The sequence below is a fragment of the Falco cherrug genome, chromosome 8 (genome assembly GCF_023634085.1).
Source record: "Falco cherrug isolate bFalChe1 chromosome 8, bFalChe1.pri, whole genome shotgun sequence".
NCBI lineage: Eukaryota > Metazoa > Chordata > Aves > Falconiformes > Falconidae > Falco > Falco cherrug.
Window position 1 is genome coordinate 1,879,934 of NC_073704.1, and position 26,239 is coordinate 1,906,172.

Sequence of the window (26,239 nt, forward strand, 5' to 3'; positions counted from 1 at the left end):
CTTTTGACTTTCCCAGCGAAGTAGGACCTGGAAGTTGCTTGTTTACCTATTTTAGAGCCTGAGTTTAAAAGGTCTGATTCTTTTTAGGGTATCTGAATGCTTTTGAATACAATCAATACATGTCGATGAAGCTGAAAGGGACTTGCTGTAATCCAGCAGAGGGTACTGGTATAATTACCAGAAGACTTGAGATCTCTGAGTTCATATAAGATCTCAACTGCTTTAAACTTCGTTTCTGTTTTCCATCTGTAAAACTGGTCTCCTAGCATTTAACACCTCTGGCGAGTCCCTTGGGATCAGTGAATAGTCAGTGCACTATTTAAACTCAGAATTATTAAAATGAAATTAGGGATTGTGCTTGCCAATGAATGTAAAACCCCCTGCTGGTAAACAAGATGTGATGTGAGTAGTGGGACTGGGACCACCTTCCCTCGCTATTACCTCAGCTCCTCGGTTTCCCCAGTCTCAGTTTCTTTTTCTAGAACCCAAAATGTTGATCTCTACTCATTGTACCTTCCCTTTCACAAAGCTTCCCTGTTTTCTGATTGTCTTTTGTAGACATCCTGGTTTTGATTGCATGGAAATTTAGGAATAAAAGCTTTTTAATGCAGTGGCTTTTATTCTGGGATGTATCTGTAAAATGCAGATTGATAAACAGGATTTGGTTTTTGAATCTCGGAGACTGCTTCTGCTTAGGTTTATGGTTCCTTTGCTTTTCTTTATTCCCCTCTTTGCAGGGATTAGGGAAAATAATGACTGAATGGGAAACATTATTTTAAAATAATATTCAAGAATAATACATCGTATATCTGTAAGTTTCAAATAATAATTAATATTTAATAATATTTAAATACTTTAATAATAATAATAATAATAATTAATACCTGTGTCCAGCCAGGCTGTAAGGTCCTGTGTCCAGCCCATTTCCTACTCATCGCTGAGGAACTGTTTTACTTGCATGCACTTACTGTCACATACAGATTCGGTCCTACAGACTTTGGAGGCCAGTGAGGTTTTGTCTGAAGAGTAGCTATAAGGTGTTGAGCTGAGAGACTTCAAATTTTTACCACCGCTTTACATGCTAAATGGCTTTATGTTTTGTTTCTGTTAGAGTAAGGATGGGAAGAGCCCGCTGCACATGACAGCTGTCCATGGGAGGTTCACGCGCTCGCAGACCCTCATTCAGAACGGTGAGTTTCTGCGCCTGTTTAACAGCTCTCCGAGAGAAAAGGCATTTCCAAGGTTGCGGTTTGTAGTTGTTCTGACCCAGAGTGCCAGTGGGCTGTCCTGAGAGCTGCTCAGCTCTCTGTCAGCGTCTGGCTTTGAGTTGCACTGACAGCTCTCATTCCTGCGTGTCATCGCAAGTTGAGATTTTGCTGGTTAACAGAACCCCACATTTGTCCAGCTGACATGGCCCAGCTGAGCTGTTGTGATTCTCAACCTGAAAACAAGTATTCAGAGCTGTATTTAGGTCTTTTATTCTGCTGAGAAGCAGGCACGACTTTCTTTCTCAAATGATTTAAAAACTGAAAAAAAGAAAAATTTTCTAGTTGTCCTCCCTTGGGAACGATGGTGTTCTTAGAGCTCAGAGCGTTTTCTCTACTGTCCACTCAGCAGCTGTCCTGTCACCTCCCTTAGCCCTGCTCCTCGCCCTGTCTTCATTAAGTGTTGAATAAATACTCAGGAGGGTGGACCAGCACCACCTTGTTTGTTCTGGTACAGCCAGGATTCCTGATTATCAGTCATTCATCAGGTATCTCTTTTGCCCAAGAATACTAGAGTGTAACTAATATTATTGTTGGAGATCTGGCAGAGGTCTGTTTCCAGCTGACAGAGGTTGCTCTTACTGGTTCTTTGCTTACACTTCAGATAGTGGCCTGGGGTGGCTGGGTTGGGTGGTTGGGTTTTTTTGGTTGTTTTCCAAAATCCAGATGTGGAACTTAAGTGTGAGGTGTTGAAGAGGGCTGAACAGTTACACTGGAAATGTAACAGCACGTTTACACAAGACTGTGTTTTAAAATGGAGGTCTTCAGTACACCATGCTTCTTTCAGGTTGTCATGCAAATTGTTGTCGTATCTCTCCTTGGATAAATAAAATAGACATAATAAAAGGAGTTTGGGCAAACTGGAAGAGACCGTGCTTTAATGCAATTTTTAGTTGTTTAGTCCGATACGCTGTCTGACTTACAGCTGTTGTTTGCTGTCGGTTGGATTTGTGGGTGAAAGGACTGGCAGTTCTTCATCCATCCTTCACGCCTCTCTGCTCTTCAAGTTACTTGGGTTTCGCTTCTTTCTTCGTTTGCTGCCCCTCTAATTTTAGTCTTGTACTCAGATCTGATTGCAAGTGACTTTATGCCTCATTGCCATGGGATATTATGGAAGAAAGAAATAGCAAGGATAGAAAGAAATGGAGTTTCATTCTGCGGTATTTAATGAGTTGACTAAAGAGGTCTGAATTTCTGGCTGCTGTCTGTAGTAACTTGTAGAGGAAGAATGGATTACCTTAAGATTGGGAAATTGCAAGTGAGATACCTATCTTTAAAAATGGTGAAAAAGAAAATCTGGCTGATTTTACATAGATCAGCCAAAAATTCTGAAATGAGCAAACTGTTTTTAAACACTTAGGGAGGATCTGGGCAATATCTGGCATAGATTTCTCAAGAGTAAAATACGCCAAAACATCGTAATTCTCTTCTACAGCAGGGTAACAGGCTCTGTGAACGCAGGACAGTCCTCTGACTTTTGTGTGGGCAGGTGGTGTTCATGGAAACCTCCGCTGGGGGAGGCTCCACCCCAGGGAACCTCTTCCAGCATCTCACTGACCTTTATTTCTGTTCAAAATTGCTGTGTAGTGCTTTACTAGAACTTACTGCCGTTATGGCCTGCTATCTCCTGTGAATAGTGGACATGCAGTAAATATTACTGTATCCTGATGTTAGCAAGACTTTTTACAAGCTTTCATAAAGTATTCTCACAGCAAACTAGTGGGCTATTAAAATATTACAGTGTTGATGCATAACTAGTTGAAAAACTACTCTTTGGACATTATTAATACAGGGGTTGTTGCTGAAATGGAAGGTGCAGTGAGGGGTTTTTCCGTTTCCCTCCTGGGTCTGGAACTATCCAGTATTTTCATTAACAGCTTTGATAGTGGAATAGAAAATGTGCTTTTAACATTTGGAGAAAACACGCAGTTGGGAGAGACTGTTAGTTTGGCAGAAGGCGGAGTCAGAATGGAAAATGTTCCTGTCAGGTTGGCGACAGAAGCTGTAGCAGAGGTGAAGCAAAGGAGGCATGCCCCACGAGGAGGGGCGGCTGCAGCGGTGCCCAACGGCAGCAGCTGGCTGGGGGGCGGCTTCCCGGGAAAGGAGCTGGGGCTTGTAGAGCATCAGAAGCTTGTTGACCACAAGTCCACAGTGGCGTGGTGCTTAAAAGGAATGGTCAGCCGTGTGCGTGCTGCTGTGCGACGTACAGGAGTGTATAGATAGGGCTGTAGCCAGCGGCCATGAGGTAATCCTTTTGCTCAGCTCGGAGCTGGGAGACGTCAGCTGTAGTACTGTTTCTGGCTTTTGACATTTTGCTTGCAGAAGTATGTGAGCCAGCTGGAGAGGACTGGGGGAAGGACAGGAAAAGTTGGAGTACAAACCTGGCTTACAAGGGGAGACTGAAAAAATTACAGTTCCTTGGTCCAAAAAGAAAACAAGGACTTGATAGCAATCTTTGCATGGGTCAAAAGCCACAGCGGAGAAGAACGGAATAATGTATTTTTCCTGCTTGTGAGGATAGAACATGAGACAACAGGCTTAAATAGCAACAGGGAAAGTTCTACTCGGGCACTGTTTGGTTGTTCTTTGGTGAGATGCCGAGAAGGCACATAGCACACTTGTTTGCAGCGTGTTCCTGATGGCCTCTTGAACGAATTTATTTCTATTTAACATTGTTGTCTTAAAGGTAAGGTTGAGTGTCAACACCTTTAGGAATGAGGACGTCGTTTCAGCATTTTATTGTTAGTTTAATTCAAGGCATCTACTTATACCTTTGGATGAGCAGCAAGTCTGAAACGTGTACTTGATCACTGTGTGCCATCCTGCTCACCTGTCTCCCACCATTCCCCCCCCACCCCCCCGCCAACAGTGCAGTGGGAAAGGGAGGTGAAAATGCTGCTGCCAGACCACGTGTGGTACCAGGGGCTGACAGCGGACAGCTTGCTGTGGGCTGGCTCTTGGTCTGTGAAATTTAGAGTCTCTGTGGCTGGACTGGTTATGCTGCATTCTCTAGAGAGAAATAACGGTTGTGGTCACCGGTTCATGCTTAATCTTCCAGTGTTAAACTGTATGAAAATGTCTTTTGCAGGAGGGGAAATTGACTGTGTTGATAAGGATGGTAACACCCCTCTGCATGTGGCTGCAAGATACGGACATGAGCTTTTGATTAACACTCTCATAACCAGCGGAGCTGATACTGCCAAGTAGGTGGCTGAAGTGGAGCTGTTTGTAATGATCAAGTGTTCTGTCTGACGCCTGGAAACGGTTACTCCTCACGTTCTGAAGTGTGAAGGTTAAAATGGATAAGCATAATTGTACTGTCCTTCACTGGGTGACACGAGGCTAAAATCTGGACACTTGGGAAGTGTGGAGAGGAAGAAGCCCTGCTAAATTGCTCTTGTGCCCAGTTACACACTGTAGTATGTAGTACTAGTACTGCTAGTAGTACAAGTACTGCTTCTTTTTCCTAAAGCATTGCTATGACACAGTGGTATATAATGTACCTGAAGTACATAGGCATATAAAGTGCATCTTGATCCCAGTTATTCCAGAAAGTCTGTAGCGATGAGTTTGTAAAGGAAATGTAATTAAAAAAAAATCAGGTGCCTTCCAAAGGAATTGTATGCCTGTTCCGTAGTATCTAAAATAACCTAATGTTTAGTGGCCTGTTACACGTGGTGGTTATCTTTTTGTCTTATATCTTTTGGAATGACATAGGATAATCCATAGCAATGCAGTATTGCAAAGCAGATGATACCAAGTATTTCTGATCTTGGTATAATTACAGCCTGTCTTGATATTACATGGTTTCTGATATTAGGTGGCTGAAACAATAGAACTGCTTTTATCACTTGTGATTGGGAGTCTTTTTTGACTAGAAGGACAAGGACTTGAAATTAGACAGATTTATAAACACTGATAGTGCTTTCTGCTTTAATATTTTGTTTGGGTTTTTTTTTTTCTCTTGCACATGTGTCAAGACTGCACCCACAATGTGATGTGTTGTCATCTCGAACATTGGCAGGTGCTTGACTTTTAAGAGTACTTGAGTATTGGTTACTTATGGCCTGTCAAAAGAAAGTAGCAAACCTGAAGGTGGACAAAGCGGGCTGTAAGACCAGAATAATGCAATGCCATGAGGGATATCTGTGCCAGGTGTTAAAGGGACCATAGGATTTCACGAATGTAAGTTTTTGGCAATTACCTGCACATACCTCCAAAATGTAATTTAAGAGTCTTCTACCTAGAACCTACCATAGAATTCAGTGACTTCTCTTGACTTACCTAGTTAGGAAAACCTGCTTTCAGATGCAAATTAGCTGGTTTTAATTTTGAAGATACTTGCAGCTCTCTGTATTTTGTTTGTTTGCTTGATAATATTTGAGAAAGTGGCACATTTGCCCATATTCCTTTATCAAGTATGACTGTCACCATGCAAACTCGGAAGATGGAACAGATCCTCAGTTGGCATGGATAATGAAATTCCACGTCGCTCGCTTTTATCACTATAGCCAGCATGAGGATCTTGGTGTCTAAATAGCTGTGTATTTTTCCTAGCCCTTTCTCCAGTACAGTTCATCAGTCTGTCTCTTATCTTAAGGTTTAAAGGAAAAATGACGTGCAGCGGGATAGCCCACTCTTGGAATCAGGGTGATCTAGTCAGAAATTTCTATTTCACACTTGGGTGACTGGAACATTGATAGAATAAAATCCTTTTTCCAGCAGCAGAAATAAGTGAAATAAGAAGTTGGCTCAGAGATACCAGGCAGATGCTACTGTCTGTGCTAAACAAGGATCGCTGAAATGCTGGGGAAGGGCTTTCATATGTGCTGCATGTAAATAACTCTGGCTGAGCTCCCCAGATTGGCTTTGAAAAGAAAATTCTGCAGCATTGTTAGCAACAACAACTGCAGACAGCTTGGTCAGTCTTTTTGAGGCAGCTGCATTTAAAGGAAAAGTGTGTAAGTGGTGGGAGGAACCAGTGTGAACAGCGTTATAGAAGTGTGACACTGGTTAGCAGATGTGCAGATAGTGTATATTGATGGAAACCAGCCAAAACGTATGGTGGGTGGAAATCTTGACTGAAAAGAAGAAAAATACAGCTTTAGATAACTAGGTGGAGGAGGAGATAGAGGGAGATGGATGTGGAAAGAAGCACGGCAATACAGAATGTCCAATGTTAGCTTAAATGAATCCACAGCTAAAAAATGCAACCTGTTTATACAGTTGCAGCAGCTTGGTGGAGCTTGTGCCGTTTCCGTCAAAGAACGGGCTGTCAGACTGCCTTTTAGTTGTTTAACTGGGATCTAGATGCTGACACGAGTAATATCAAAATTTATACAGCGCCACAAGTCGGCTCCTCAGTGTAGTAAGGCAGCAAGGAGGACGCATTTAATGTGAAGACAGAGGAAGGATGGGCTTGTGGATTCTGGAAAGATTAAGTTTTTTAAAAACTTACAAACCAAAATTAGTTAGATCTATGTACAAAATGTTGGAGAGAGCGACATATCTCTACAAACATCCACTTTCATTTTTGTCTAAAGCTTCATAAGTAACTATGATTTATGGTGAGTCTTGCAGAAAGACAGATTCCTTCATCTTTGGGTCTGTATCTGAAATCCTCTTCCGTAAGGTGATCGTACTCTCCCATCCAGTTCTCTTGCAGAAATGAAGGAGACCTATGAATCCACCTGCTGTTGTTTGAGAGTTGCCATTTTTCAAAAACCTGTCTGCTGAAGCCGGCAGTAGATGATAATCTTGTCACCGTAGTTGCTGTCAGAGGCTCCATGTTTGTGCGCGCTTGGAGGACTGCCTGTAGGATAGTTTTTCTAGAATAACAAGATGCTTTTCACAAAAGCAACGCTAAATGGCAGAAGCCAAGATGTCCAAATCCAAAAGTCTTCTAAGACAGTAAACACCGGCATGCTTCGGCACCGAACTGGGATAATTTGCCGATGTAAATACAAGCTGCTGAGTGCTCAGCCTGTTTGAAAGCTGTGTGGTTGCCTGGTACAGATTTAGCTCAGTGATAGATGGCCAACCTTATTTTTTTTTTAACCCAGCATGTCTGCTCTGAGGAGTATATAGTGTAATTAAGAAGAGGGTCATTTGTTAAACAGGTGGAAAAAAGGAAAGGGTGTGTGAGGAGAGTAGCTGGAGCAAATAGGAAAATCAGGCCTTTAGTTCTTAGGATGTGGGAAGAAAACTGTGTGTGTTGTGGCAGCCTAAAGGGAAGCGTGAACAGCCATCAGCGACCCCAGCCCTGGGGGAGGGAGGGGGAAGAAGGGGAGGCTTTGAAAACCCACCCGAGAGTTATCTAAAGGATGCTAACTGCAGGAAAAATGGATTTCAGAAACAACATTGAGAAGATTTTGACATTTACTTTTACCTCAGAATGGCATTTGCAGTATGTGTAGCTGATGCAGAAATTTGTGCATCCCACACTGGGAAATTGACTCCGAGCAATAATCTGCGCTCTTGCTACGTTAGCTTTTGCCTTGAATTTTTAGAAACCTTCCTGCCACATTCTGTTCAAAGTGTAATGCCAAGATTTTGCTGTATCAGAATATTTTTAACTCCCGAGAAGGCTGGTAAAGAAATACAGATAAAAATAAATGGCAGGCAGCAAGGAAGAATCTTCCTCGCAAAGGATGAAAATGCTGCCTTTGTGGCAGGTTTTGCTATGTTGTGTCTGTGTGCAACCCGCATTTTCACATGACTCCGTGTGACGAGGCTGTTGTGCCTTTCAGGTGTGGGATCCACAACATGTTCCCTTTACACTTAGCAGCGCTGAATGCTCACTCAGACTGCTGCAGGAAATTGTTGTCGTCGGGTAAGTAAATCCTGGGCTGTCTGTGGAGCTCCAGTAGTGTGTGTGTGTCTGCTGCTTACGGTCCCATTGTACTGGTTGTTGTGGACTGTTGAAGTGGAAGGCTTCCTGTGCTGTGGGTGTCTGGCTGTGTGGTCTGGTGTGCGGGAGCGCGCGAGGCTTTCCTAACAGCATGCTGGTACTTCCTCCACCCTGTACTGTTCATGCCTGAAGCTCTTTTCTCCTGGCAGGTTCAGAGAGTATATATTAATTCCCCAGGAGGAGGGAGGAAATTTAGGACCCTCTTCCAAACGATAAGAATCGGAGACACTGTTTTGTTTTGGGTTTTTTCCTCCCAAAGGAATAATTCAGGAAATTATCTCTTTGGGACCTCCACCGGTGCAGGTATTAACATCTCACTGATGATGGTAGAGTTTAGGTACAGCTGAAGTGTGTTTCTGAATCCGGCCAGAGTAGAGGACTTAGGCTGGCCAAGGCTCTGGGGGCACGAGAGGGGAAATGAGTGGGAGCATAGCGTCAGGAGAGCAGTCTTAGGATCCTCAGCAGAGCCCGAAGCAGAAGCAGCAGGACACAACCATTTCAAAAGAGGCAGTAATCAGGTGCCAAATCACACAATCTTTTTTTCCAGGGAAGAGTTCCCTTGAATTAAAAAATCACAAAGCAGATCATATGCTTTTTCTAGAAAACTGCTTCATTACTTAACAGGTAAAAACTCCTACAACCTTCCCCCCTAAACTTGCGTCCTGTAGGATGTAAAACAATGTGAAAGATGGTAATTGCACACACCGTTACGTTAAACCTTGGTGTGTTCTGGCCTTGACCGCTAGGTCAGGAAGGAAGAGAGCTTTTTCTCTGAGTGAGCAGAATTAATACTGCCAGGCTTCTATCTCTGGCCTTACACATCTTGGTGAATAATACCCCTGCGTGCTCCTGGAAGGCTTTCCAGCCTGAAAACCACACACAGTAAAAATGGCCCCATTTCATGTTCAGGCGGACTCTGTGGTTTTTCCTCATTTCTTCATGTTTTCTGTCTTCCTGTCCTCCTGTCACAGTCCTCTAGATAAATATGTGCCTCATAAATGCTTGTCACATGGTTTTAAATAGGGATGTGGCGCAGAGCTGGATGTGGAAATAGATGCTGGTCGACTTTGCAGCTCTTTTTATAAAGCTGCCAAACTGGAGCAGCTTCTCACCATTCCCGTGACAACCTCTTTCTGACTGTAGTTGCTTGCGTTCTGTCTTTTTCCAACTAACTGATTTTTCTGTCTCTGCGATGTTTCTTGTGGTTTAACTAGGACAAAAGTATAGCATAGTGTCCTTGTTTAGTAATGAGCACGTGCTGTCTGCAGGCTTTGAAATAGACACCCCTGATAGTTTTGGAAGAACGTGCCTCCACGCTGCCGCTGCAGGAGGGTGAGTAGCTGCGCCTGTAGCTGTTGTAAGTTATTTTGTGGCATTGTTGCAGATCTGGTGCCAGCCAACTTAACTGTGCCATCCACAGAGGAATTTATTGCGGTGCAAGGGAAGCAAAGTGGTCTGATGTCAAATCTGGGTCACTTGAGACTGCCTTTTGCCACTGCCCTCATGTAGATGTTGCTTGCAAAGTAAAGGAGACGATCTGATTCCCTCTGCCGCAGAGAGCTGGGTTGTGATTTGAAGTGTGGGTTTCAGGCGTAGGGTAAAATTCATTGTTTTCGTGTCCCTGTGAAGATTGCTTCAGCTTGGGGTGGGGGTGCTCTGTACTGACCCAGGTGTGTCTGTTGGCCCCAGCGGTGGCCGAGGGCTGGCAGTCAGCAGGAAATCATCAGTTCCTAGGGCATAGCGAGCGAGGAGGAGCTGCAGCTCCTGGGATGCTGCTGGCAGGGGAGTTATTCCTGGCCTCCACCTTTGGACTGTGTCCTTGTCCAAAAATGCAGCTATGCAAGTGCCCATCAGACTGCAACCCCAGTGTCCAAATGCAGCTTGTCTCCCTCTTTCCCGTTTTTCAGCCGCAAGTTCAAAAGTTTCTAAAAGAGAAACCAACAAAAACCCAACCCCACACCAAGCAACCAAGCCCCAGCCTCCAAATCAGAAAGTCAGAAGACTTGTTCTCTCAGGGTGATGCATTCCTGCTAAGTGCTGGGAGGCCAGAAATGGAAACAAAAGAAAACTGAAATACATCAATTTAAGTTGTAAATGTAGCATCCAGTTAGTTTAATTTTTTCCAAATAATTGTCAGTGGAGTGCTGTGAAGTTAAACTAGTAAAAGGACAAAACATTTGGCAAGCATTGATTTTTGACTCTTCTGTCGAGTACTTTATGGCTCAGAAAACAGCTGAAATGGAGCTTTGGCTGGAATCCAGCTTCGATTCTCTGTGGTTATAGCAGGCAGAAATGGTCATCCACAGGAAATACTTGGCAGTCTTTCTGGACGTTGCTTTTTCTTCTTGGTGGTTCAAAATGTGTATCACAAAGTTTTTGTTATTACAAAAAAAAAAAGAAATTGATCCAAATACTGGTTTTATTATTCTTATGGTATTACTCTTCTGTATACTTCTGTCATATTAATAGAGGAGGTATGACTGTTGCTTGGATGGAGATTATTGTAGTATAGCTCAGACACTCTCTCTTTGATAAGGCTGCACCCCAAAAAGAGTAATGAAAATAACCTGGAAGTCCTAAAGAGAAGGACAGGCTTCATGAGAAGCAAAAGTGGCTCATGAAAATAAACCATATTTTTCCAATGGTTTACTATAATTGTCATCGCTAACAAGTGTTCTTATTTTTAGTACGTTGTGGTGAGTGTTCTGTAGCTATTTTACACAATAGTGATGTTGAGTAGGGATGAGCATACACCAACATATTGCATCTAGTCTTTTTTTTTTTTTTTTCCTGGAGCTGGAGCTATACAAAAGGCATTCATTTTTTTCCTGATACATGCCTGTTACTCCCATTACATTAATGGGAGTTGCATGGGTACTAGGAAAAGAACGTACTTCAAAGGCCTGCTCATCTGATTGTGAACACAAATGATTTATTGCCCCTGTGAATGACAAGGAGTCTTGGAAAGTGCTGTGCTTCTTTATGTCACTTTCTGGCTTGGAGTCATACATTTATTCGCTTGAATTACAAAAGATGTGAGAATTCAGCTGTTCTGTTTTGTATTAAAAATCACCTGGCTTTAAACAAGGTGGAGCAGCAGCTATGACGTGGTGAACGCTTTGAACAGATAAAAAGCAACGGAGCCCAGCTCATCCGCTTAGATACGTGCAGTATTGATGTGACAGTCACTTTAAATAGCTATGCTCCTTATTCAACAAAGCACGTAGGGGTGTGCTTAAATCTGTCAACAGTCAACAAAACATAGCAGAATAAACCTACGAGTAACTCTTGTGATTAAATGTCACTACGTGAACAGGATTTGAGCAAAGTGCTTACTGTTGAATGCTTTGCTGAATGGGGGTGGATTTCGTTAAATGTCACCTCTTCATTATTAGACTGGCATTTTATAAGCTGGCAGCAACTTTCTTTTCAGGTTCTCTTATAAAATACCAGTTTGGTGTGGGAAGCATTAGAGTCCAGCTCCCACTGAAAATCTCCAAGACCACTGACTTCAGATCACATTTACTGTGCTGTCTTTGGAATTTTTTTTTTTTTCTTCAGCAGAAGAGAAGTTTGAGGTTTTCTAGAAAAAAAGAAATAGTTTTTAAAAGCTTCATTTTCTGTTTGATTGAATTTCATGTTGCAGTTGGCTGTACCCTGGTTTTGCAGGGCAAGTAGTACAAAAATACTTAAGAGTAACTTCTTCCTCCTTGGGGACAGGGAGCAATACAGATGTAAACTTCTGGTTTGTTCATGTTTTGTTTTCTCTACTTCTCTTTCCAGTAATGTTGAATGTATAAAACTCTTGCAAAGCAGTGGAGCAGATTTTAATAAGAAGGACAAATGTGGGAGGTAGGTAAATTATGAAGTTCATTTAAAAAAAAAAAAAAAAAGGCTTCTAGCAGGCAAGGAAGAAAGACCATCTCAGTCTGGAAATCATATGTTGTATGAAAAATGACAGTAAAATAAAGTAGGAGTTTGGCCTTCCCTGCAGAACTCCTGCTGCTGCAGTTATATGCCAGACAGGTGCAGACTTCATTAAATACATGAAAGCCATCCCACCCTCTTGAGTTTTCTGTTTTAAAAATTTCACAGTTTTTTTTTTTCTTTATTGCTTCTCGTACTGCCTAAATTCTTTACTTTGTGTGCCCAAGACAGCACGTGGGTTATGATGGTAGGATTGCTGCTATTTGATGTGCTTCCTCGAGGTTTTTCCCCTGCTATGAAGTGTTGCTATGAGTGTTGCTATGCCAGCTAAATGAGATGCTGCAAGGGACACTGTGCTTTGCTCTGCCTCCCAACTGGAAGAAAGTAGTGTGTATCCAGAGCGACAGCAGAGGCTGTCGCTGGGAATAGGTTGTTTGCAAGACACAGATTGATGATCTGTATCCTATTAGGCTTTGTAGGAGCACCAAAACTTCGAATTAACACAATATTTTGTTAAATTTCCATAACTTTGCATTTCATCACAGGAACATAAGGCACTGATGCTAACTGCTGGAAATGTGTAGGAATACAGCAATTAAGATTTATCATTATCCTCAGTGATGCATATTGGAATATGAGGTAACACATTCTCACTTATGTTCCAGGACACCTTTGCACTATGCAGCTGCAAATTGTCATTTCCACTGTATTGAGACACTGGTGACAACAGGAGCCAATATTAATGAAACAGACGACTGGGGACGCACCCCTTTGCACTATGCTGCTGCTTCTGACATGGACCGAAAGTAAGAAAGCCTCTTTGTATTCCTCGTTTGTATTCCTTGTGCCTCACTAAATTAGTGTCATCTATGATGCTATGTCTTTTGAGCCAAAAAAATGACCCCACCAGCAAAGGTATTTCTCTCAGATGCATGCATGACTCTGCACAAAGTTGCCCTGACTAGAAGCCAAATCCCCAGATGATGTGGCAGTTCAGCTCTACAGTTTACCTTTGATGTAACGCACGGTTTTGCAGCCACCCTGTCCTACTGAACTATTTTCAGAACATTTTGTCTTCTGTTTTCCTCTGTGTGGTTTCCTCACAAGAGTAAGCTCAGAGAATTTTCTACTCTGTCAGAAATGATGGAGCAAGAGACAGCACAAGGAGAAGTTTTCCTAGATGGGCTGCAGTGACAGGTAGACATCTGGCCATGCTGACAGCCTGCCTGGAAAAGATGGGACAGATCTACCCATCAGCCTCTCTCCGCTGTCAGAGCTGATAAAAATGCTTGCTCTGTCCAAACAGGTTGCTTTTTAGAGACTTCAAAAAGAGGGAGGCTTGGGAAATATCCTTTGCCAGAATGCAGTGCTGTTCTTGTGAGAAAGGGGGAAAACAGCTGCAGAACTTCAAAATCCTGTGGTTAGCGACTTCAATGTCTAATGCCCAGATAGTTGCATATTTTGGCAATCTCTTCCTTACAACATACAGTGTAAGACAGGCTCAATTATCCTGTTAGTTCTCTCTTAAAAGTGGTAGATATTTATTTTAGGTCATCCCATGTTTCTCCATCTCATTCCTCTAGACACTAAGGAACTGGTGTTTTGGTTTCTTGTGTAGTGAGGTCTGGTGAAAATACATCTGGCTTGTTCCCAGCAGAATACCACCTCAAAGCCACTGCGGGAAAACTTCAGCTTAACTTTGTGGCAGAGGTTGGATGCCATACCAGAACCTTGATAGCTGCTTCAGCATTTGCTGTAATGATACTGATGTAAAAAACGTCTTCCCTGTCACTCTCAAACCTGAACAGTGCTGGGAGGAAGGAGGCAGCAGGATCTTCAAAGGTGTGTGCTTGGCACTACAGTCAGAGTAGGCTTGTTGGAAGGCTTTCACCACTGACTGTTTCTAATACTGCCTTGGCAGGGTGAGGTGTTGCCCATAGTGTTGAGAATAGTGATTCGGTGTGTGGTTTTCAGCTTTTGGCTCTTTGTAGGTGAAGTTCCTGCATTTAAACAAGCTCTTGGTTAACTTCAGGATGTATCTTTTCCATCACTGAAAAAAAAAAAAAAAAAGCTTGCTTTAGTCACATCCTGAACATTGGCAGGAATATATGGCCTTTATTTGCCCTCATAGTCCAAACCTAAATTGATTCTGATGTGGTGATGCTGTCTTCTCATTAAATTTTCCAGTTTGAGATGTACTGAAAGAAGCCTTGTTACACAGATGAAATGCTTTTTGCAGTCCACGATTTTACAGGTCTGCATATTTTTTCTTCCCTGCTGAATGGCAAAAAACTCCCAAGGTCAGACAATCTCAGTCCAAAGAACGTTCATAATTATTTAACTTTGGATGTGGACAGTTAATGAGCAGGGAGAAGTCTTGGTGCAGCGAGGTTGCCCTGCTGTTTCAGCTGTTCTGGTAATCGTTGCTGCTTATGGTCTTCAGAAAGTACCCTTTCCTGCAATGGCAATGACAGCAACACGCTCGTTAACGAGCTGATGGCGGTTTCTGAGTATGTACTGTTTCTCCAGATCATCACTTGCTCTGTTCAGGGGACCTTATTTTGGGATCTCACTGGTTTATGTTTAACTGAAAGCAGATACAGGTAGGACTTCAGCATAGCATGAGTGCTGTCTATGACCTTACAATGTTAATATTCAGCAGAGTTATTTTGTTGATAATGAAGTTTTCTCTGAGTCAGTGGGCATCAGACAGACCCCGGGTTTGTAGAACAACCCATTATTGGTAGCACCCACAGGAAGAATGTCAGATCTTGGTATTACAAAAGGGAAATTGCATGTTAAAGAAAGAATATACTGTTCTGCATTGTGCAGAATCCAGTCTGGAATTTGCGTGTTGTATTGGGATTGAAATTAGCAAACTGTCCTTCTACAAACCTTTCAAGCTACTGGTCCGTGATGGCAGCGGTTTGTAAATGTGTGCTGTGTTAGCCTTGGTGGTCAAGAAAGATCATAATCACAAGTTCATGATTATAAGATCAAAAATCATAGTCTTCTGTCTGCCATCCGTCCCGCTGGGAAACAGAGGTGCCAAAACCAATGCGGGTGTGCAGGATTACGAAGGCATGCTGAGCTATTTGAAGAATCTAAAGAACCTGACCAAGAGATCCACGTAGTGTTGCCAGGATATTTCGCAGAATGTGAGGGGAGTCAGCAACCCAGCTAATGCAGATTCAGGATAGACCAATTTAGTACCGGTGATTTAAGTTTCTCTAAATGCTAATTGCTAGAGAAGAACTAGCAGGTTACTGTAGGAAGAAGCAAGTTGTTGTAATCCTGAGTTCCTCTCTGCAAAGGAAACAAAATGCACAACACTGCTGTGGGAGAAATTTTCTGATGGAAACCAGAATTTTTTGGTTGGGTGTGTTTTTGTTTTGTTTTTTTTTTCCCCTGGCGTTACCTTGTGGGACAGTAAACCACATGTTGTAGTGGTCTCCCTAGGTTGCAAAACTTATTAGCTGCAGACCCATGCAGTATACTCACTTAACTTGTATAATTCTTACTGTTGGCTGGAGGAGGTCAACTCCTTGCAGGGATGGGTGGCAGACTGCATCAAATCACTGGTATGATACTTTGAAAATAAGTTACATTTTTCTGTCCTCTATGCTGAGAAGAAAGAATATTTTAGGTAACTCCCATGAAAATGCTGAAGAACTTGAAAGAGCCAGTGAGATGAAGGAAAAAGAAGCTGCATTGTAAGTTTGGTAAATCAGTAAAGCAGTTAGACCTCATTTCTGGAGAATGCCACTGCTTTTGCTCATTCATTGCTCTGCTAAACACAATGCTTGGCTTTAATGAGGGCTAACCTAAAGAAAAAAGCTCTACTCTCTTCTCTGTGCACATATTCCCTGCTATTTCTCTTCCTGTGCTTGTTGCTTTTTCTTAATTGAAAAGGTACTGCTTCAGTAATTTCATAATTCTTTAGTATCATGCACTGTCTTATTTTAATGCTTTGCACTGAGTATGTTGCAAAAAGAAGTAGCCAATGGTTTCCTCAATGCAGTTACTAGGATTGACATTTTCACCTAGCTGCTTAATGAATTTTTTGTTTTAAAAATCCCCTTTGTCATATGACAACCTTATGTTCGCTACAAATTACAAGCTATGGGAGAAGGGAGTAATAACAAATTTGTGGTTTCTTGCTGGTTTAAAAAAAAGTGGCAGGATCTATAAAGAGCATAAGGGATCCTTTGAAAAACATATGATTTAAAAAAAACAACAAACAAGCCAACAAAGAAGAAAATATGTCTATGTAGCTACCTGCTGGGAAATTGACTCAGTTAAGTCTTTAAGAACAGAGCTGAGTAGCTTTCTTGCAGGCTTTGTAATGGAAAATAATTTTGGTAATCTCGAGTAGGCACAAAAGTTAGATTGGAGATTGTTTTTTACAAAGATGATCTTCAAAGATGAGTGGGGATTTTCTCTTTTAAAAAATGGTGAATGTGAGAAGCTATTGGTGAAAAGAGTTTTGAGGTGCTGCTAGAAATACAGAATTAAGTGCCACTTTTCAGTGCCCCTCCCAGCTGCGGTGAGGGTTGAGTCTGTTAAATACTGAGAGCTCACATTTACACTAGTGAATTGTCCACAGGTGTCTAGAGTTCCTTCTGCAGAACGACGCCAATCCATCTATCCAAGACAAAGAGGGGTACAACACTGTGCATTACGCTGCTGCGTATGGGCACCGGCAGTGTCTGGAACTGGTGAGTGCTCGGTTTCGGAAGCCCCTTATCTGCTGATACCTATGCTAGTATTGTGAACTCCCCGGAACGTTACTGTTTGAGTTCTGTGGATGTTCCGAAACCTGTGAAAACCTGCAATATGGTACAGTAAACTCAAATATATGCAACCAGATGTATCTTAAAAATATGTTAATCTTGATAATCCAGTTCTTGTTCAGCAAGCTGCTGCTTAAGTGTTGTCTTTGAGTGGAATTTATGTGTGCTCAAATTAATTTTAACTGTGATCAGAGTTTTCCCAGTGTATGTGTATGTGGCAGCAGTAGGGGATAATTCCCAGGGCATGACAGTCTATGTGCCTTGTTAGCTGGCACAGTATCTGACTTGCAAACTGAGAGAGTAAATAGCTTTTATCAGCTGTGTGCCTGCAGTGGCTTTTGGCTTCTGGTGAAATAACAGCAGCGTTGATAAAGTTATCATAATCAAGATGAAGCTTGTATGCCATGTAACTCTTTTTATTGCTGTTGCTTTTTTAATACCCTGAACCTGAATGATTAGAAATTGCATCTCATAAGAAGCCAAAAATTGTTAGCCAAAAATTGGATTTGGGAGATGTATAGTATGGAATTGTAGAAGTTTCTGACTTGTAAAAATAACTGCCATGAAGATGGGTGTTAACTGAACTGCTTGATATACAGGGTGATCCAAAATGATTGTGTCACATATGAATAGACTTCACTTTCTTTGAAAGAAAAAGGCTCTAATTAGAAAGTTGTATAGGTATTCATGCTTTAGTAAGAACGCTGCGTGCTGTTTAGTGTTTTATGTTGTTTGGTCCGTTCTTTCTCTGTTGAAGAGTCAAAGTGCTTGGTTGTTGGAAAGGAGCTCTGCGCAGCACATGCAGCTTTTGCACGGCGTGTACCAGCGCTGCCGGTGGTTGCCACCGTAGGAGGAAGGCTGCAGCTGGCCTGCCGCGGGCACACAGCTGGGAGCCTTGGCCTGTAATTACACCAGGGCAGCCCTGGGTCAGAGTTTCAGGTGGGATGTCAAGCCTTTTTAGCTCCCACCTGCGCAAGCACATATATTTAGGACACTTAAAATGTCCCTGCTTCTTTGTTGCTTGTGGCAGCAAGTTTGCTCTTTCCTTGTTTGGAGCCTTCTCCGATAGCTGATCTCTCGTGACTCTGCCCGTGGGGATGGAGGGGTCCTCAGCTCAGCCTGCCGCCCCTTCGGAACAAAAGCAAATGCTGGTATTTGAAGGGCACTTATATGGAGTAGCCTCCTCTGTGCCATGTACAAGCCTGCACTTGTATGGCCACAGGAATGTGTACTGCAACCTTACCCGTGTCTTATCACCAAATTTTTGCATGACTTGCAGGAGCAGAGACCTCCAGAAAAGTATTTTCAGTGGGGGATTCTCTTTCAGCCTTCACATCAGTCCCTGTGTGCCGCCATGCACAGAGCAGGCACAGAGCAAGGTCTCTCTTTTCTTTTCCTCATTGCTGTGTGTGTTTTCTGGCAGCATATCAGTTGCAGACAGTGACCTGCTATTGAGTCCTAGTGTTGCTTAGGCTTGCCAGACAAAAGGAAGAGCTGGAAATGCAGTGCATATCAGAGGTGTTGGGTTTTCTTCTAATTTTGGAGGGTGAAATGCAAACTGTGGACTAGAGACAGCTGTGCAGCAAGCGTTCTATATTTGGACAGAGAAATTCAATGGTTTTCCATTTCAGTCTTCCCGTATTTTTCACTATAGCTGCAGTACAGAAACCCAAGGTCAAGCATCGTTTCCAGAGTTACAGTCATACAGCTGTTCTGTGTACACCGGTGAAGGCAAACGGCTATGAATTCGAGCATTTTGTGTGCAAAGGACCACTGTTGCGTACTAGGGTGTCTGCCTGAATGTTTTGTGGGGACCAGGATTTTGTCATTGGTGCTTAGAGGCTGACAAGCATCTCATTTTCTCTGGAGCTCAGTGTACCAGAAAGCATTTGTGCTCAATCGACAGCAGGACCAGGACTCCTCATCCTGGCACCCACTGTCAGAAGAAGGTGATTCTGTTTTGTTTGTGTGAGCAGTTGTCCCTTAGCTCTAGTGAGTTACAGAGTCCTAGGTTTAATAACTTGATGTTTGATAACAGTGACTAACTAATTGATACAGGCACCACCTTCACACTGATTTCTTTGCATTGCTTGGATTTGGGATGGCAAAAGGGCCAAGACCAGTCCTGAGTAGCTGAAAGGTAATTGTGCTGCGGGCATGAAATGGAAATAATCCTCATGCCGAGGTTTATTCATTTATTCCAATGCAAGAGTCCCAGGTGTTAAGTCAACTGTTGTTTGCCGTGCTTCATCTGTCTCATAAAGTAGTGTCACCTATAGGCATCACAAACCTGTAACGCAATCAAATTGTTTTTGACAGAGTTATGGTTATTTACAGCTCTTCGAAGGCTGTGTCTGAAAGCTGCAATAAGGATGCATGTGGTGCAGATGGAAAGGAGCCTCGCTGTCTCGTGAGGCTGACTGGTGGCTTGGGCACAGTTTGTTGTGCTCTCTGTGGCAGACCTATGACAAGGACTTCGTCACGAACCACGATCTTTATTTCTGGTAGCTGTTAACCACAGCACGCTGACTGGTCTAGTTACTCATAACTGAGTGAAGCATCCAATAAGGATTAACTGCTCCTAGGTGTGACTTTCAGCTAGAGGCCTCTTCTTTGCCACATAGCAGAAGGAGCAGTAAGTCATCAAATGCCATCTTAGTCCTCAAGCATTCCGTTTATCTGTTCTGAAACCTAAACCAACGCATCAAGAAAATGAGCAGCAGCGCGTGCCTCGCTCCTCTTCCCTGAGCCGCGCCGGGTGCTCAGCACCAGTGCAGGCTGTGCCAGCTCCAGCTAAGGCTGCAGGCTGCCTTGGTGCCATGGTCCGTGGAGTAGGTGCACGAGGAGGCAGGTTGTGTCTGAGGGAACCTGGCTGGGTTTATCACTGTATCCTGGTCATACATTTTCCTTTCAAGTTTTCAGTGCTAATGAAAAGGAAAGTAAGATTCACAATATTTTCAGTTGCTCTTACTCAAGGAAAGTTGGGAGCCCAGCAGCCCTAATTCCTATGTAAATATGTCTGTAGATAGACAGGAAGATTTTTTTTATTTTGGCTTCATACATGCAACAGAGATAAATTGATGTCTTTCTTAAAAGTGCTAGCTTTGAACCACTAATCTGTACGGCAGATAATCTCTGACATACGCAATACTTATAAAATATTTCCAATCCCTTGTATCCTGCTGAAGAGATTTTCAGGCAGGATTGCTGAAATAAAAACACTATTTTTTGGTGCCAAATTGATTGTTATTTTACTCTTTTATCTTTGGGTAAATATTTTTGGTATATTATTCATAGCTCATAGATGAAAATACCTAACAATTATCTTCCCTGGAGCAAGACAGTTCTTTATGGGCATAAAACTGTTAGGGGAAAGAGTTCATATAAAATATGAAGCTTGAATTCTGGTCAAAACTAAGGCAAAGTGAGTGCAACGATACGCTCGATCTGATGAGGAACGTTTACTAGTATTTCTCTACATGTACCATACCGAACTGCAGCACAATGTTAGGGAATTATTTCAGTGTTCCAGAACATGGCAAGTTTATCAAAGACCTTGTAAGGCTCTTTCTTTCTTCCCTTCTCCTGCCTGTTTTTTAGAACAGGTATCTAAAATAACCTATTTATAAATAAATGGTCATTTAAAAATCTGAAGAAGAAGAGTGAGTATCCAGTCAAGTTTTCTTTGCTGAGCGACCTGGTCTGTGCTTTAAGCACCATAGCTTCTCAGCAACACGAAATATTTACATGTTTAAGTACAGTTTAGGAAAGGCTGGTTTATCTACAAAAATATTTTTTCATTTTTTGACTTTTGTGTTTACTGTGAGCCTGATACCTTGGCTAGAATTTAGCTAAATATCTTTATGGGGAGAGGAGAGGTACTAGGAAAAATAAGGATTAAGAGTGCAAAGGTCATATCCTTTGACCCAAACAAATAAAATTTGTGTTTGCGTGTTCAACCACAGAGCTCAATGGCAGAAGCTTTTTTCTGGAGGACCTTTAGGTTGTCTGGGATATTAGTGGGCTAGTTGCCCTGCAGTGAATGACGTGATGTTGCTAAAAAGAGAATCGGGGAAGCAGATTTTCGAGTTCTTTCTCCATCTGTAAGGGCCATTCATAAAGGCTGAGTGGTGGGCATGTGCGCTCGCAGGCGGCTGAAGCTCCCATCTGCTTTCCTGCTGCTAAAAATAACCTCAGTTTGTTCAGATTGAGACCGACTTTGGTGTTTGGTAGTCAGGGGCATCAGTCATGTTCGCTAGCCGGTATTTTAGAGCTGATAAGATCACCAAATTACTTTGAAAAAAAGAAAAATATAGTGGATTTTTTTGTTGAAATGATCTCTTATCACAAAATCCTTATTGGTGTGAAAACAGTGAAATTTAACTTGTAATTTCACGTTAAAATTCCATCTGGAGAGCCAGTCATGCGCTTTGTGCTGGTAAAAATAGGTTTCTGTGCAGTGTTAGGGCAAACAATCAAATGCCTGTCTCCTGTAGTGAAATCTCTTCTCTGACTGTAAGAATTGATGGTTATTTTTTCTTTTAATCTGCTTTTTTCTTTAAACCATCAGCAAATGAAATTCACTCTTTGGCTAACAGAAATTGAATCAGCACAGGGACTAATTCGGTTGAGGGTGGGAGGAGAGCATGGTTTCACCAAAAACCATGTCCAAAAGAAGAGGCAGATCCCGTCCTGCCTGCCCGCAGCGAGGTGAGCCTCCCAGCTGCCGCGGGGCAGGGGAGGCTCGGGCTAGCAGAGGGCTGCTTTGGCCACCATGTGGAAGGAGAGGCTGGATTTGAAGAGAAAGCAAACTCCTTTATTAGACTGACCGTTAGCACTGAGAAGAGTTCAGCCGTGCCTTCAAACAGTTCGTTCCTTAACCTGTGGAGAAGTTGAACTCACCAACCCCACGAATCTTCGGTGCGGCTGCTGCTCATTGTGTGTGTCCCTTGTCAACCAGAGTTTGTTCCTTCCTCCCTCCGAGCGCAGGGCAGTGGTGAGCAGTGACGATGACTTCAGTGTGGCTGGGACAGGTGCTGAAAAGCCTTTTGCCACGTGGGGGTCTGGCTTGGGTCCTTGTCTGGCGGCAGACCCTAAGCCTCCTGACCCGAGCCTGTTCTTTCGGGGATACCTTCTGGGTTGTCTCCTTCAGGAATTCCCGACCGTCTCCACGAGCAACACCCTCTTTCTTAAAGGTGGCATTTTGTCCGAAACCAGTGGCGATAGCGTTTTGTGTGGCAAATGACTTTGTATCTACGTCTATGAGAGCTTCTCCCACGCTCCTTTTTTAGTGGAGAAGTCCAAAGTCGTTAACTTGAGTGGCTCTAACAAGGAAAAGAATGTAGGAACTTAATGCTTGAAAATAACTTTAATAAACCTAATTTGTCTGTCAGTCCTAGAACCCCCCAGATCATGGTAGATTGATTTAATTAAGTCTTTAAGTCAGCATTAGTGCGATATGTACCCACTGGTTAAGTGATCAATAGGGGCCTGTATATGCTAGATATGCCAGTATATGTTAGCTTATAGCGGTGCATTTTGGCTTAGATTTTATGTTTTGGAAACTGGGTAATTTTGATCCTAAAAACGTTTTGGAGAAAGCTAGTGCTGCTTGTGAACTCAGCGAGTGCAGGAATTTACCATTTGCTCTGGCACCCTCCTGGCACTTTGGCTTGGAGGATGAGAGTATTGCCTAGCATCTCTGGGGCTTATTTTGTCTCTCTGACAGGTTTTGTCTTGATTTTTAGTTCATATTTTTATATTCCTGGGGTGGAAAAGCAAGGTGCTTAGATCTGTTGGACAGAATAACAAGGTGATTACAGAACTGCAGGAGACGTTTTTTTCACCTCTGGGTCATGGACTTCTGCTCTTGCCCTAAATACCTGTCTGTCTGTCTCTGTGGTGTTTAAATGTAAATGTGAAAAGAATGTCTGACTCCCTCAAATCTATCGAATCCGATGAAAACGGCACTTGATCATGGCATATAGCATTGCATTAGGCCGTATGGCTCAGAAAGAGCCGCGGGCGCTGGGGTTTTAGGGGTGTAATGGGGTTTGTTTATACCAGGCAAGGTGTCTGCCTGTGTCAGCAGACATTCAAAAAGAAACTGTTGCTGGTTTGATGGTACCTGTAGGCTTACAAAGCGAGCGAACTTTGTTAGACAGTCTCCCAGTGTGTGTCTTTTGTATCTGTATGTCTGTATTTTGTCAGCTGAGTAGATTGTTCGTCAGCATGCTCACTGCTGTCCACTGATGGCGTGGCACTGGTTCCCATCCAGCGGGACTGGCAGCAGTAGGCGGTGGTCTCGCCGCTTCAGGAGCATTCCGTCCCTAGGCGGGCAGCGCAGGGACGAGTGCACGCAGGGTCAGGTCTTGGGTTCTGATTGTGTTCACGCGCTGCTGGCAATGCAGTTTATTCTACAGGAAAAACAACAAACAAAAAACACTTGCAGATTGCCGTTATACTTGAATACTTACGTCTTTAATTGACATTTTTAATTAGATTGGAAGCAAAACTCCATTGGATATAGTGAGTAAATGAAAAACGATTGCATGCTGTGTATTTCCATTTTTATTTAAACTTCTCAGTATTCTGCAAATCCTTGTATTCACTCTGATAAAGCCTGAAGAAGAAGAATCACAACTCTTAACGAGCATGCTGTGTACTTCAAGCGACTGCATGTGTGCTGCTTTTGTTTCCGCTGGATTTCCTTCTTGCTGTTGCTTCCAGGCTCAAGCTTTGCTGGAAAGTCTGTTGCTTTTCCTCAGTCAGTCTTGGGAGCTGCGAGTCAAGTGCATGTACCTGACCGGCATGACATTTTTCTGGATGTTAAAGTAACTTTGCATTTGGTGATGTGAAATGGAACCGACACTTGTCTGTTTTCTGGAAGTTTGTGGCCAATTTCAAAGCGGTTCAGAGGAGAAATGTAAATTATGTGTTTTCAAGTGAGTCTGAATTTAAAAAGCACTTGTCTGTGTTTCATAGTAGAGGCACAAATGAGAGGAGAGTAGCAAATACACCCTTGAAATGCACATTTAAAAAAGTTTACTGTCACTGTATTTCACCAGCGCTCCAATTTTCTAGCTAGAGAGAAATTTTTTTAAGGATAATAATTTCTCTAAATAAAATCCTTCCTGTACCTTTTATGCAACTCTGTGAAGTTTTGCAAAACTTTCACTGTGTAAGAGTGTCCTTAAACCAAAGTATGAGGCTTTACAGAACCTCTGAGGCAGAATTTCTGGCCAGAGAGAAACACAATATATATCATTCGGTGTGAAAGTTCCAGGGTAAAATCTCCGCCGACTGACAAAGGAGCTGGACCTCTGCATCCCAGGAGGTGGCCAGCGTGTCACGCTGGCTGGTGCTGCGTAGGATCTCTCACTCTCATTTGGAGCGTCCCTGGTTCGTGTTAACGCTCACTGGGTGAGAACCTCCTGTGCCACCCACCGAGCATGGCACTCAACGGCATAACATGCAACACTTGCATGGAGTGGGAGAGCTCCAACAGAAGACTAGTGTCCCACATGAGAACAGCAGTGGCCTGGAGGTCTGCTCGAACTTTGAGATTTAGATATGTTTAAAGACTTGCACGGTGTTCTTTTAGATGCCAGGTAAGTGTCCTGTTCGCATGGTGGTGACTGTTCTGGCAGGGTATCGGATATTTAAATTTTGTGCTGGGAGAGCTGCATGGAACTACTAATAAATTTCTGCAGACTCAGTCTACCTCAGTTCTTGCAAAACTCCTTCTTGCTTACGTTATTTTAACTTCGCCTGTAATCTACGCACATGAGTGAAACTGACGTAAACACTGATTAATCTGATTTTTAAACCCTGGTTTTAGGAAAACATATCAGACACTGCATTAAGGATGTGTATTGGTTTCAACCTGATGAAATTAAAATAAATATGGAGAGAGCTTATAGGATTGCTTCTCACCCCTGAGGATATGTTTGTACCACTTCACCTTTGAATTATTCAATCAAGAATAATTCTGAGATTTAAAAATGTGCTTTCCTGGTATAAAGTAGTACAGAGGTTAATTCTACCAGTCTTTTCTATCTCATCTGAAACAAGTGATGGATCTTCAATCTTGTGCTTGCTACTTGCTGGTGAAGCCTTTATTTAAAAGAAGCTGCTGCTGGTATGTTTTCCCCCAGTAGAGAAAATTATCTATTGCAGTTTATCAGGAAAGATGAGATTCAAAGTGACATCCTAGCTGATATATTTTTTTTCAGTTCTGAAAGTGGCATTAAAAATTGTTACTAATTGCCACTTCTGAATGACCTTGTAAGTGATAAGCTACCTTTCTGTGTAATTATTGCAGAAGAGCAATGTTTAACAGTTTCTTTTGTCTCAGTTGCCTTTTGATCAGCTTTTTACATGTGTGGAAATTTCTGAACGCTGTTTGCTTAATAACCTTTCAGAGTAAAGGCCATTTATAGATGATACACATGTAACCTAATGTTTTGCCATTTTATCATTGCTCTTAGTAGCACCAAGCTGAAGAAGCTCATTAGCAGTGCTTGAAGTATGTGTGTTGGAATGTAGAGGTTTCCTTACGCACTAAAATAGTAAAACTCTCAAAGGAAAGTCACTTCAGCTTCCGTGGTAGTTAGATTAAACCTTTGACATCGCTACCAGTAGCCACTGAGATGGCTGTGCCTGGAGGTGTGGGTGCACGCTGGCTGGTGCAGGATCATGCGTTCTGTTCTCTTCCAGGATCTGAGATCGCACCCACCGTTATGGTGTCTATGGCTTGGAGCTTCTTCTGGCATCCTCCTTTTAAAAGTGTAGCTTAAACCTTTTGTGCATGTTGAGCGTATTATCGCCTTTTCTGCCTGATGGTAATTCTAAATCACCAAGATGCTCCATGAAGCTGCTTTTTGTAAACTAGAGCTGAACTTTAGAACGTATTATAGTCTGGAAGGACATTTATATGAAGTATCCTGACTCATTAACTGGCATATCTGAGTCAAAAAAATAAAAATGGAGGGGGGGAAAAGTCCCCACACTGTATCCTGCCATATAATCCTTTAATATAATCACAGAATAAAATCGCTCAGTAAATCCTATTATGCCTGTAAATACCCTTGCTGTCCAAATAAAATAAAATTGTGAGAACTGTAAAAGTTATTTATCTTCATACCGACCTGGGAGAGAGAAGACAGTTTATAATAGCAGCCTTGTAGTGCTGTGAGTTTGTGACAATAGAACTGAATAATTGACATGTTTTATCTTTCGTTGTCTGCATCTCACTCCCAAAGCATTCAAGTTCCTGCTTCTGAGTATGAAGAAGACTTTACAAAATGATTCATACAGTATTGAATAGCCCTGTTACGGGAAGT

General features: G+C 42.5%; 1 protein-coding gene across 6 annotated transcripts in view; it reads left to right on the forward strand.

The window, feature by feature from the left end:
- The window catches only part of ANKRD44 (ankyrin repeat domain 44), a 143,399-nt gene that overhangs the window by 90,562 nt on the left and 26,598 nt on the right, over nucleotides 1-26,239 (forward strand). For 4 of the 6 annotated variants that reach the window (XR_008733476.1, XM_055717951.1, XM_055717953.1 and 1 more), the window contains exons 9-16: nucleotides 1,112-1,190; nucleotides 4,354-4,468; nucleotides 8,015-8,097; nucleotides 9,444-9,507; nucleotides 11,959-12,027; nucleotides 12,768-12,908; nucleotides 15,732-15,815; nucleotides 16,709-16,820. Coding sequence is in view for 5 of the 6 variants with exons in the window: in XM_055717951.1 (XP_055573926.1) it covers nucleotides 1,112-1,190; nucleotides 4,354-4,468; nucleotides 8,015-8,097; nucleotides 9,444-9,507; nucleotides 11,959-12,027; nucleotides 12,768-12,908; nucleotides 15,732-15,815; nucleotides 16,709-16,820 (747 nt within the window). In the remaining variant the exon portion in view is untranslated. The remainder of the gene's footprint in view (nucleotides 1-1,111; nucleotides 1,191-4,353; nucleotides 4,469-8,014; nucleotides 8,098-9,443; nucleotides 9,508-11,958; nucleotides 12,028-12,767; nucleotides 12,909-15,731; nucleotides 15,816-16,708; nucleotides 16,821-26,239) is intronic. The other 2 variants (XM_055717952.1, XM_055717954.1) reach the window with 1 other exon arrangement.